The sequence below is a fragment of the Muscardinus avellanarius genome (genome assembly GCF_963383645.1).
Source record: "Muscardinus avellanarius genome assembly, chromosome: 2".
Lineage (NCBI taxonomy): Eukaryota > Metazoa > Chordata > Mammalia > Rodentia > Gliridae > Muscardinus > Muscardinus avellanarius.
In genome coordinates, this window is record NC_137787.1 from 30,830,629 (window position 1) to 30,844,846 (window position 14,218).

The window sequence follows — 14,218 nt, forward strand, 5'->3', positions numbered from 1 at the left end:
CCTGCTACCTCCAAGTTATACAAGCATGCGCCACCACGCCTGGCAGCCCTAATTTTTTCTTCTTCTTCTTCTTTTTTTGCGGGTCTGGGGTTGGAACCCAGGGGCATTCGACCTCTGAGCTACAGCCCCTGCCTTATTTTTTATTATTTATTTGAAACCGGGTCTCAATGAGTTGCAGAGGGCCTCACTAAGTAGCTGAGGCTATCCGCGAACCGCGATCCTCCCGTCTCAGCCTCCTGAATGCTGGGATTACAAGCATGTGCCACCATGGCCAGCTCTTTATTCTTCATTTTTGAAACAGGGTCTCACTGAGTTGCAAGAGGCCTCACTAAGTAGCTAAGGCTGTCCATGAACTGCGATCCTCTAATTTCAGCCTCCCGAATGCTGTGATTACAAGTAAGTGCCACCACGCCAGGCCCTTACTGCTAATTTTAAAAAGGATAAACATTTCCTTACAAATACTTTAAAACCAAAAATATTTAATTGTACAGCTTAATTTGTATTTGAAAATACATTTAAATATAAATGGGGCTTTTATATTTTCCCCCAGTATTGCAACTTAAAATACTGAAATAAAAATAAGATTGAAGAATAAAACTCATTCAGCATTTTTTCAACTTTTCCCCTAGTTTCCTAGAATAATTTTGTCATTTCTCATAGTATTTAGTTTAGCTATAATTTACTAACACTATGGTAGTAGGAATATTTTAGGAACAAAGAAGTTAATCTGCTGAAACATTAAATTGTTTAAAAAAAATCCAAGAGAGAACTATAGTTACAAAATTCTTTCAGAGGAATAATCTTATTGACACTTAAAACAACACTTTGGTGGTGGTATTCTGTTTTACAAAAGAGAAACAGATTTAGAAGAGTAATAGGTTCTATTCAAAGTCACAACTAAGTGGTATAATTAAGACTTGAAGATCTTTCACATTTAATCTGCTCCTTTCACTTTATCATAGTATTTAAAAGATCTTGGGGTAAAAAGTAGAAAATTATCACTAATTTCAAGCTTTATGTAACTTTATACAACTTTATTTTTCTTAGTTCCATACTAAAATCCTAGAGTAAATATTTAGTGGTTTATTTTTATTGTTTTTACAAAACAATTTGTGGCAACAAAGTTACTATATGAGAATGACTTTGTCAACATTTCATACATTTTGGAATATGTTTTAATTGTTGAAGACTATGTATTTTGAGATTTTGCCATTATCATGGTAGTCTTAGAATCAATCTATTTTCAGAGTCTTTAGGTGTCAAACTGTTGTGATTATAGTATGTGTTTGTGTGGGTGTGGGGGGGGAATACAGGGGATTGAGCCCAGGGGCATTCTACCTCTGAGTTACATCCTGGCCCTACTTTATTTTTTATTTTGAAACAGGGTCTCAGTAGGTTGCTGGGAACATCGCTAAGTAGAGCTTATTAAATTAGCTGTTTTAAGCCAGGCATGGTGGCACATGCTTGTAATCCCTGCACTTGGGAGGCTGAGACAGGAGGATTGCACAGGTTCAAAGGCAGCCTCAGATACTTAGTGAGGCTCTCAGTAACTTAGTGAGACCCTGTTTCCAAATAAAATACAAAAAATAGGTCTGGGAGTATATCTGGAGGTAGAAAAGCCTCTGGGTTCCACCCCCAGTACCACCAAAAAAGAAAAAAAAGAAAAAAAAGATGTTTTAGCAAGATCAATCATTGTATCAGGAAAAAAAAAAAAAAAAGATTGCAAAGATCCTGTAGGATGTGAAGACATTTTTGGTGGAATTTGTGGATGAAATCCCGACCCACAGCAATCAAAGTAAATGGCATCTATGTACCTGTTCTTCATTAGCCGAACCTCTCGCTTTCGCGCTGCTTCTTCAGCGGGTTGTGTCGGAAGTGCTGGGGACGATGCCATGACAACTCCAGGGGCAATGGTGCTAGTGGGTGCTGTGCGAATCTGGTATGTCTGAACATCTCCAGAGGCAGCTGAAAAGAAGAAGAGAGTAAGGTTTAAGACATAGTAAAACTGTGATTTGACTCAACTATGTGTCAATCATCAGTTTAAACATACTTTTTGGATGACAAGGGAAACAATAAGGAACAGATGATTCTGGCTAAAACACTGGAAAAAAAAATCTGCACTCTTTGGGTCATTACTGAGAAGTAAATCCCAGTTTAATGTACTTATTAGCATAGGCACTTGGTGAAAGATGTCTTAACCTATATCTGCTGGGTCTTTTACATTTATCTTTCATTGGAATGCAGTTCTTTTCTGTTAACATGCTTACCAACCTTAAGTCTAAAAGGGAAGGAGGGCACAGCTTGGATGATCTTCCTAGATACAGTATAGTCCTCAATGTCTAGTCCTCAATGTCTTCCTTTGATATTGGTAAATTCATATTAAAAAATTTCAAGTAGACTCTTGCCACGACATAAAAACGACCATGATTTTTCATAAAATAGCAAAATGGAAAAGAAAATAAAGCATTATGGTCAACTATTGTAAATTTCTAGTTTAAACAAAATTGATAGTATGAAAAAGTGTATTACTTGATGCCAATTTTATTACCTGGAAACATACTGGTTTAATGTAAATAATAATGGCTGTTATTTTCCTAACTAAATAATCCACCATTTGTGAAAAGAAACACAATTATTGTCAAGCTGCTTCTAAAAATAGCTTAATCTGAATAAGAAACCTAACATTATTTGAGAAAATGTGAAGGTCTTTATAAAATAATCCACATTAGATAGCAATACCAATTAAAATGCATAGTTTGAGTGGAAAAAATTTATATACTAAACATGTTACCATCTTCAAACTGATGTTCAGAATTCAATTTCACTGACATCCTGCTTTACAATTTTTGAGTACCTGCGTGTAAAGTGAAAACGTGTTTTACTCCCATTCATAAGCAAAATATGATTTTCTTTTTATATTATTAAGAACAGAATATATTCTGTAAATACATTAGAGCCCTTTAAATAAATAAATGATTCTCTAACTCATGTTTTAGGCTTATGTAATTATCCATGGTAAAGGGATGTACTGTCACTATGTAACATAGGCAAAATGTATTATTAATGAAAATATTTTTAGAAACAAACTGTAATTTCCCCAATCTATAAACTTCCAATCTAGCATAAGTTATATTCTTAAAGTATTCAAATAAATTCAATGAAAACTTCAACTCCTATCCAGATTCCTAAAATAAATAAAACGAGCAAAAAAAAAATTAAATTAAATTAAAAAATAAAATAAAAATAAATAAATAAAAAAACCCACAACATGCTGAGCGTGGTGGCGCACGCTCAGCATGGGAGGCGGAGACAGGAAGATCAGCTTGGGAGGCGGAGACAGGAAGATCGCGCAGGTTCAAAGCCAGCCGCGCGCGCTGGCTTAAAAGACCCTGTTTCCAAATAAAAATATAAAAATAGGCCTGGGAGTATAGCCCGGAGGTAAAAGGGTTTCCAGGAACCCCAGTACCACACACACACAAAACAAACAAACAAACAAACAAACAAACAAACAGAAAAAGGGTATTTCTATGATTGATCAAAGATTTAACTATTACTTTTTCTCTAAAAACCAGTAGACTTTATATACTTTGTATATTGGTGTATGGAATATTTTCACTTAAAAGAAAAATTGATCATCTTGGAAAAGAGGACCTAAATTTCTTTTGAATAAAATTAGAGAAACAAAATTCTAGACTTCCAAAATTCTTATCAGTGGCTTAGCACAACTTTCATGTGACACATGAAAAACAAGAGTGAGAAAGGCCAGGTCCTGCGCACAGTCTCATAGCAGATCTGTACAGAATTACAGCTAGAATCCATCTCTCCTAAGTCCTGATCTCACAGTCACTCCTTCTAGCCTACCTTGTTCCTCCTAGCCCCAAATACTGGAGGCTTAAGACCAATATTATATTTTAAAATACTCAAAATAGTTGTTTTTATGCCATGACATTTTGGTCCAACTGGAATAATAGAAGAATTCATCGAAAACATTAGCTACATTGAAGAAAAATAAGCTACATTTTAATAGTGCTTTTTAACATGTTACTTACTTTTTCTGAGCTTATAAAATTTTTATATTTCAAAGAATTTACCACACCTGTGAATTCGCAATTCCCTTACCTTGAACAACAACTTGATTGCTGGGCACTAAGATCTGTTGTCCATCAGTGGTCTGTGCATACTGTAGAATGGTAGTGCCCGGCTGAGTGGCGGTTGCATTGGTCATGGTTAATGTTTGCAGGCCCTGTACCCCATCGGTCCCATTGTTAGCCAGTTGTATTGCTCCTCCCTGGGTAATGGCAACTAAAACCCAATGGATTTTATTGTTACAAGTTTAATTAATATCATGTAAGACCTTTAAAACACACTAAATTCACTGCAGAATAATTTGTAAGGCCTAATCTTGGAGAAATTATTATAGCAAATAATACCACCAAGAAGGATTTGGTATACTCAAGTAACTTTATGCTCAGAAAACCCACATCCAATTTCTAAAAAAAAATGTACTCTTATAATTTATAATGATGTGTGCAAATAATTAATGAAAAATAGGTAAGTGGGAAAATATCAAATTCCTTTTGAAATTATTTGATTCTTCCTGCAGTAGGAGGACATACTGAAAAGGTCCATACTTTCCTTTATTTGCATAATGTAATAACTACTTAATATTTGTGACTAAATTACTCAAGGATGGGAAATGTGATTCTTACTCTTTTTTCATGCCTCATCACAGTGGTGAGCATGTAATAAGCATCCATTAAATTGTTGTTTTAAAATATAATAAAGAAGCTCATTAGTGCATTCTATTTCTTAATTCTTCTAGGAATTCATCAACTATGTAAAAGTTCTACTTAAATAGTCAGGTATGGTGGTATATGCCTATAGTACCAGCACTTGGAAAGTTAACGTGGCAACATTGAGACTCCCATTTTCAGAAGAAGTGGAGGTGAGGGGAGAAGAGAGGAGAAGGTCTACTCAATGGAACAACTGAAATACCCTATGGAACTTAGTTATCACAAGAGTCTCATCAAGTCTAAAATTAGAGCTCAAGATAACCATTTAGAAAAAATATTTTATTGTAATTTCCGGTACATATTTTAGCATTCCTACATAGAATAATTGATTTACAACTAATTAATCATACCTGCCATGCATCTATTAGAAAGGAAATCAGTCAATTCTCTTATCAATAAACATTTTACTTTGTAAAAAAACTGAAAATAACCTTTATGCTATAGGGCATAGAAAGCTTAATCAAAAGACTGGTTATAGCTGGGCATAATATAGCTATGCACCTGTAATCCCAGTACTTCAGAGGCCAAGACAGATCCTTTTTCAAAATAAATATAAATAGTTTTGGAGAGTAGTTCAGAGGCAGAATGCCCCAGGGTTCATTCTCTAGTATATAAAAAATAAGTTATTTTTTTATTTGAAAGACACAATCCTATGGCTACAAGCATTGAAAATATGGTCAAGCCAGGCATGGTGGCGCACGCTTGTAATCCCTGCGCTTGGGAGGTGGAGACAGAAGGATTGCGCAGGTTCCAAGCCAGCCTTTCTGGCTTAAGAGACCGTTTCCAAATAAAAATATAAAATAGGCCTGGGAATGTAGCCCGGAGGTAGAAGGCTTTCCAGGAACCCCAGTACCACCAAAAAAAAAAAAAAAAAAAGGAAGAAAAAAAAAAAGTATGGTCGAATCCTCCCTAGACAAATAACCCTGCTAAGTAAAGTTTTCCAAAAAGAACATAAGAAAAATCACAGAGAATTATTATGTATAATCCTACATAATGGGCTTAATTAAAGAAGAAAAGTAAACAATGTGAGATCAAGATGTCTACCTTCAGTATGTCACTGTACATGAGAAGGGAAAATTTGTTTGGGATCAACTGTCATGAAACTCTGGGAAACTATAATATCCTGAGTCGTCAGTACATAGAAAATTGACTATCTACTGCTTAAACAAGAAATAAAAAAAGTTAATAGTTATTACAAAATGATGTGTGTGAAAAGTCAAGGCTCTGGTATATGCAATCTACCCACTTTAGTTAATCCCAGACAAGGAGGGAAAATGGAATGAATAAGACTCAAATTCTAAGATTAGTTTTACATGGTTTCATGAAAGAACCAGAATTTTAACAGAATCAATCCATATTTCTTTATATAAAGTTAGTAAATTCCACTGCATTTAAACACAGCACTTTCTTCTTGGTTACATAGTAATGAACTCAAGGTGAGAGAGAGGAAGAAAACTACACATAAACATATTAGGCTCTTGCCTGAGTTCTACCAATAGATTATTTGATTCTGTTATCTCTTCCATAAAAATAAAAATATCTGGTTTTAGCCACCACGTGTAATTGCCATAAACTTACTTGAAACTGCCATTAACTTACATGAAATTACTTTGAAAACTGGTCCTATCAAACATGTTTTTTCTCTGTAACATTTATGTATATACTTGATTACTCCAAATAAATTTCTGATAGTTTCAATAAAACAAAAATGAAAAGATGAAAGTAAAAATCTATACCTTATGAAATACAATTAAGTATAAACTTATTAAGATTTTGTACAACATGTATACATGTACAGGACAACATATTTATGTAAAAAACAATGACAAAAGATGGAGGATTATATACCACCCTCACTACTGAGGAGGAACAAAAAGTTTTATGTTTTATTAATATCAAAACCCTCTAGCACTTGAATTCTGACAATCATATGTTCGTTTTTTAAGTAGAGACATATATAAATGCTGTTGTACATTTTTGTGTGTGTGTGTGGTACTGGGGATTGAAACGAGGGGCATTCTACCTCGGAGTTATTCCCCAGCCCTATTCTATTTTTTATTTTGAGATAGGGTCTCACTAAGTTGGGGGAGGCTTCGCTAGTTTGCTGAGGTTGGCTATGGACCTGCAATCCTATCTCAGCCTCCCAAGTTCTGGGATTTACAGCCATGTGCAACCATGCCTGTTCATTACATCATTTCTGAATGAAAATCAAGAATAAAATGTTAAATCAGTTCCATCAAAGCCAGGTATACATATACAAAGGATAAAGGATAAAGATAATGAAGCCAGTGTGGTGGTTCTTAGGAAGCTAAAATAGGAGGATTAGAAGTTCAAGGCCAGCCGCAGCAATTTATCAAAACCCTGTTTCAAAATAAAAGGGTTAGAGTTGTAGCCTAAAGGTAGAATGCCTGTGGGTTCAATCTTCAGTATCAGAAAAAAAAAAAAAAGATGATGAACAAAGTTTTAAAAACTCTAAGTATTAATCTCTAAAAACTAGTAATTTCCAATTGATAGAGAGGGGTATACAACTTAAAACATTTAAAGAGATGGTAGTGGTAGTGGTACTTCCCTAAACTTCACTTCCCTCTTTTAAATTTTGATGTCTTTTTTTTCTACAGATCATGCTTTCTATAGTTAATTAAGACTCTCTAGCTGGGCGTGGTGGCACATGCTTGTAATCCCAGCATCGGAGGCTGAGACTGGAGGATTGTGGTTCGCGGACAGCCTCTGCTACTTAGTGAGGCCTTCCACAACTCAGTGAAACCCTGTTTCAAAATAAAGAATAAAACATAGGGAAGAGGGTGTAGCTAGGAATCAAATGCCCCTGGTTTCCATCCCCAGATCTGCAAAAAAAAAAAAAAAAAAAAAAAAAAAAAATCTCTACAGTACTGCATCCCTATTATATGCCTGAGGCATGATGAAGTAAGAAAATTAAGGTCATGTATCAGGTTATAAAGATACTTCTTGTATAACTACAATTATTTGGATATATAATTATCTTACGTTAAACTATCTCATATATAGATAGAGGTACTTCTATCTGCAAAAAAATTTAATAAAAAGAATGACTAAGCTTATTAATCTTAGTCAAGAAGTAGCTTTGTCTGACTATCCAAAGTTTCAGCTCTGGGAGAGCTAAAAATTTTGCAACTTGGAAATCTATTTTTAAAATAGTTGGAATATAAGCCGGGCGTGGTGGCGCACGCTTGTAATTCCCACACTTGGGAGGCTGAGACAGCAGGATCACACAGGTTCGAAGCCAGCCTCAGCTACTTAGTGAGGCTCTCAGTAACTTAGTGAGACCCTGTTTCCAAAAATAGGTCTGGGAGTATAGTCCGGAGGTAGAAAGCCTCTGGGTTCCACCCCCAGTACCACAAAAAAATAAAATAAAATAAAATAGTTGGAATATAAATTATTGTTAGAAAAACCAATGTTGGGCTAAAAATAAAAAAATTAGCAATTTGGGTCTCATGTATAAAACACCTTCAGAGGCAAAGACAGAGAGAAAAGAAAGAAGTATCATTCAAATAAATGTCATTGAACAAAGTAGAATTTAAAAGTACTTCATGACAGACTTGGGTAAAAGATAATAAAAAGCATTAAGAAGAGAGATCTAAGCAGGGCATGGTAGTGCATGCTTGTAATCCCAGTACCTGGGAGGCTGAGACAGTAGGATCATGTAGGTTCGAAGCCAGCCTAAACTACTTAGTGAGGCTCTCAGAAGCTTAGTGAAAACCTGTTTCCAAATAAAATATTAAAAATAGGTCTGGGAATGTAGCCCAGAGGGAGAAGACCCCTGGGTTCCATTCCCAGTTCCACAAAGGAAAAAAAAGAGAGAGAGAGAGAGGGGGGGGGGGTAGGTATCGAGGTGTCAAATAGAAACATCACAAAATGGAAGCATTAATAATTTTGTAAAAAAAAACTTTGCTTTCAGTGAGTCAAGAAGCCAGTGTCCAATTAACTTTCGTAATCCCTGTGTTTATATTATCTTATTTCACTACACTACCTTCAATATAAGAAGGAATAATCATTAAACATGCTGGCCGACTGCAACCAAGCCAACACACTTCAAACATTATTAAAGATTTTTAAATACTACTTTTCGAAGGTAAGGCAAATTATTAAGATAGGTGAGTAATGAGACCAGTTTTGGCCTTAAACACAGTCAAAGAATAATTTTTTTTCCTAGTTAGGCTTATTGTCCCACACTTATAATACCAGTACTTGGGAGGCTGAGACAGGAGGATTGCAGGCTCAAGGGCAATCTCAGCAATGTAGCAAGATGCCATTTCAAAATAAAAAAATAAAAAGGGCTGGCATGTAGCTTAGAGTTAAAATGCTCCTGGGTTTTTCCCAATACCAAAAATAAAAATAAAAAAATAAAAATTTCTTTTTGTCCGAAAAAACAAACAAACACATGTTCTCTCTTAACAGCATGTGAAGACAAATTTATTTTATTTTTCAGGTATTAGGGATTGAACACAGGGTCTTATGCATACTAGGCAAGTACTCTAAAACTGACCTACATCCCCAGTCTGAAGACTAAAATTCAGAGTTCAATTTAATAGTTCTAAAACCTTCAGATTGTGCAGCTGCACAAAACAAAGGAGTATGTAAACAACTCACATACTTGAATAATCCTAACTAAAACTCTGAATAGTTCCACTCAGACCTGTGCATACAGAACAGTAAAGGAATTAATATAATTGCAACAAGGCTGAGCAAAGACTTGGAACTTATATGATTCCTTTAAAAAGAGTATAAAACCATTACGATTTTCTTCTCACTTTTCAAAACAGAAGTATCTATTACTCACTATACTGTCCACTGCTAGTCTGGTAAATGGGAGTTGGCACCGTCACAGTGGTGATGGCAGGGGCAGACGTCTCCTCCTCAGACTTTTCTTCTTCAATCCTTGGCACTCCTGGTGCATCAGAAGATAAGTCATTCAAAATTTTCCTAGAAAAAAAGTAGAGAACTATATTAATTAAAGTAAAATTTACTAAATATACATAATAGTTAAATGTTAGAAAACTGGCAGAAAGCTGCTAGTGCTTAGGACAGAAGTTTAAAATATATGAATTATAAGAACAATCTTCAAACGAATCAGGAATTCAAATATAAGATATATAAAAAACAAAATAAAAACCTTATGTGTATGTGTGTTTGTACATATATATAATGAAAACTATAATATGATGATATTTCATTTTTGTGTGTACTGGGGATGGAACCCAGGGACAGTCTATGTCTGAGGCACACCCTCATCTGTTTTTATTTATTTACTCTCAGTCAGGTTGCTGAGTCCCGCTGTGTTGCTGAGACTGTCCTCAAACCTGCAATCTTTCTATCTTAGCTTTCCAATTACTGGGAGACCTGCAAATTACTCTAGTTCTCTTTTGCATGACAATACAAACATGGGAAACAAGTTATCATTCTTAGTCTTCTCTTTCCAGCTTTTTCAAATTATTGTTCTAGGCCATTCTGGTCATCCTCCTTAGATACAGTTCACATTATTATTAAGGTATATCCCAGATGTGGTCTGAGTAGCAGGATGAATTCTATTCCTTAACTAAGTTTTTCACTACTGTAACCTTAAAGTATACTGACTTTTTTTTTTTGTAACCATTTTACATCAATGATAAAGGGTTTTTTTCTTTTTGGACTATGGATTGAAACCAGGGGCTTTCTATCTCTGAACTGCACTCCAGGACCTATTTTATTTTTGAAACAGGATCTTACATGTTATTGAGGCTGGGCATGATCATCCTGTTTCAGCCTCCCAAATACTGGGCTTAAAAGCATCTGCCATCATGCCCAGCAAGAGTTAAGAATCTTTTTATAATAAATTCTTAATCTAAAATTATATTTAAATAACTGGTTTTATTTTTTACACATGTTCACAAATTTTACAATTATCACTACCATTTTATTCTGTTTCAGCCTATTTCCCTTGGCTACTCTGATTTTTCAAAGTCCTTAGTCTTTATTGTTAAGATTCTGCCATTTGTACCGTACCTCTAATTAGTATTATTTCTATGCTTATCAGCTAAACTGCTGGTAACAGTACCAAGTTATATGAGATCAAAAGGAACACCTTTCAAATACATCTTCTGGATATAAATTAATCACTATAAAGGTAGACTGTTCCAATAAAAGCCCATCTTATATTATCATTTAATCCTTATTTCTTTAACCATGGAAATCTATCATGATACCTTTGGTAAGTACCTTCCTATAATCAAGTCAATGTTTCAGAAATCACAAACTTAAAATAATGGTACTACAGTGTGGAATTTTGATTGTAAGAGAAGACACCATTATCTTTCACAAGCCTTTCTCTAAATATGTCTGGTCTTGTGGCCTCTCTCATTTGATTATGAAGGTGTTATTATTCATATGATTTTTGCTAGGTGTTAGATTACAAGCAAATTAAGACAAAAAGGATTGTTTTTCCATATAAAGCTCATGTAAGGCCTACTGTTAAGATTTGCCAAGAACGCATACAGAGAAGCTATGTGACTTATTTCTTAATACATGGCTGGATTGCTTCAGGAGCAAAGGTGCTATATACTAACCTAAGATATACTTCAAAGTTAAAATCTAACACTTGCTATATTTAAAACAAAAATTATTATTATAAATGCATACAACAATACCTAGTAACGTATCTTCAGAACTCAAACTCAATTTGTTGATACTCACTTAGGATCTTTAATTTGTGAAGAAAAGGGTTAGCACAGTAGCTAAATAAGTGGGAGCAGAGGGATAAACACCTCTTTAAGAAATAGGAACATATGTAAATAGAAACAATTTAGACTAACAAGAGAGATCACTGTAAGTCTGAAATTTATTAAACTCCCAAGTAAGCTTATCAAAATTTGTGGAATTGCCCTTTCTAGAGATATTTCTATATATAAGAAATGTTTTTGGTCTACCTTGGAAGGAAGACTTAGAGTGAGCTATGTGCATAGCTGAACAAAAACAACTACAATAAGGTAAGGATAGCAAAGCATCACTGAAAAAAAAACCCATTAAATTAATAATAGTTATTTGCTAAGTACTGTGGTATAAAAAAATGGTTTGTAAATGTGCAGCTACACAGATAACAGCACAGCCTCCAAACTGACAAATAACCAGAAAATGCTTATCAAATGTACTGAAAACTTTTTTTTTCTAGTACTAGAGATTGAACCTAGGGGAATTCTACCTCTGAGCTATGTCTCAACCTTTTTTATTTCAAAATGGTATCTCTTAAGTTTGTGCACACAGGCCCCAAACCTGCAATTCTCCTGTCTCACCCCTCAAGTGCAGGGATAACAGGCATGTGCTACTATAACTGACTGTATTATAATTTTTTTTTTACAGGAAAATAGCAGCCAGCATAGTCTACAAATATGGAACCAGAAAAAAAATCAGTGTTTATCCAGGACTGTTCAGAGTAAGGAATAAGTCAACTTATCCTGTACAAAAAGCTTTAACTTATTTATGCAAGAAATAAGATGGAAAGAAGTAAGCTAAAAGCTATTGGTTTGAGCAGCGAACTGGTTTTTCTGATACCTCTTTATCTGAAACTGTCTAAGACTTGTCTAAATTCTAGCTATTAAATTCCATACCTGTAAGAAGGCCTCCTTGAAAGAATCTCTCTTCGTTTTTGAGAATCAGTTACACTATCCACGGACTCCTGTGAATCCTCACTTTCTGCAATAGTTGAAATCTAAAAACAAAAAAGAACTTGATATTGATAATCGATTTAGTTTCCATAAAATTTTATGAACTTTAAGGAAAAGTCAAATACAAAAGAACTTATATAAACCTTACTCAAGCATCAGCTTTTAGTGAGAGATAATTGTATCATTCACTTTTCCTTTTCCTTTACTTGCCCTATAGAATACTTAAGACGAAGTCAGAGAAACTAAAACATTTGTCCATTTCTTTCAGGTCTCTATATAATCAATCGCAAATATATCTACACTATCTGTAGGCTGTTTTTTTTTTTTTGTGTGTGTGTGTGTGTGGTGGTACTGGGGTTCCTGGAAGCCCTTCTACCTCCGGGCTACACTCCCAGACCTATTTTATATTTTTTTATTTGGAAACAGGGTCTCTTAAGCCAGCGGGGCTGGCTCCAAACCAGCCCAATCTTCCTGTCTCCGCCTCCCAAGCGCTGGGATTACAAGTGTGTACCACCACGCCCGGCTAGTTTTTTGTTTTTTTTTTTAAACAGTTGTTAGAAGAAAACTACCAACTAAAATAAAGTTATTGAGGGAAAGAATAATTAAATATTTGGTCCTAAGTCTATATAGTGGCTATATAAACATTTCCCTTTATTATGAAAACACTTAAAATATATTTACAGTTGTACAAATTAGATCAGTAATTCCTTGCTATACAACTGTTTCTAGCAAGTTAGTAAAATGTTTTCTACTTTGTATAGACATGTTTAAAAGTTGGCATTTTAAGCCAGGTGTGGTAGTGCATACTTATAATCCCTGTGCTTGGGAGGCTGAGACAGGAGGATCGCACAGGTTTGAAGCCAGCCTCAGCTACTTAGTGAGGCTCTCAACAACTTAGTGAGACCCTGTTGCCAAATAAAATATAAAATAGTCTGAGAGTATAGCCCAAAGGTAGAAAGCTTCTGGGTTCCTCCGCCCCAGTACTACCAAAAAAAAAAAAAAAAAAAAAAAAAAAAAAAAAAAAAAAATTGGCATTCTATAGTTATTTTAAGCAAAAATTCAAAGTAAGTAACTGCATTTGGGTAAGTTCTTGTAGACTGAAAGTAATAACAAAAGATAAGTGAATAAAGATTTCACATGAGATAATACAAACTACAATTTATTAATACTAACTAATGCCAGGTGTTATACTAAAGCATATATATATAAATACAGCTGAACAGTAACATAAGACACCAGATAGACACTAGTATTATACTCACTGTATAGATGGAAGAACTAAGGCACAAAGAGATAAATCACCCAGTCATACAAAGCTACAAAGTCGTGGAACCCATGTTAATACTTAGCATCTCCACTACACATATCTTTACTAGCATCAAAATCCTGGTAGCTTTAGTCTCAAACCACACTGTCAAAGAGTTTGAAGCCAGGGTTGTCAGAAGCAACAACCCAATATTATTTTTAGACCTTTTTTTTTTTTGGGTGGTGTTGGGGATGGAACCCAGGGACTTCCTACCTCTGGGCTACACTCCCAGACCTATTTTATATTTTATTTGGAAATAGGGTCTAAGTTGCTGAGAGCCTAAGTAGCTAAGCCTGGCTTTGAACCTGCATAATACTCCTGTCTCAGCCTCCCAAGTATTGGGATTACAAGCATGAGCCACCACACCCGGCCTAGACCATTTTTGAACTACAGAAGTTTACTCACCTAAGTATGCTTGCCTGCCAAATTTATTCTGACAGGTTTTC

General features: G+C 34.9%; 1 protein-coding gene across 2 annotated transcripts in view; it reads right to left on the minus strand.

The window, feature by feature from the left end:
* The window catches only part of CREB1 (cAMP responsive element binding protein 1), a gene marked incomplete at both ends in the record, with an annotated part of 55,703 nt that overhangs the window by 26,568 nt on the left and 14,917 nt on the right, over window positions 1-14,218 (minus strand). For both annotated transcript variants that reach the window (XM_080689073.1, XM_080689072.1), the window contains 4 exons: window positions 1,815-1,965; window positions 4,120-4,302; window positions 9,610-9,752; window positions 12,410-12,510. In XM_080689073.1, coding sequence (XP_080545199.1) covers window positions 1,815-1,965; window positions 4,120-4,302; window positions 9,610-9,752; window positions 12,410-12,510 — 578 coding nt within the window. The remainder of the gene's footprint in view (window positions 1-1,814; window positions 1,966-4,119; window positions 4,303-9,609; window positions 9,753-12,409; window positions 12,511-14,218) is intronic.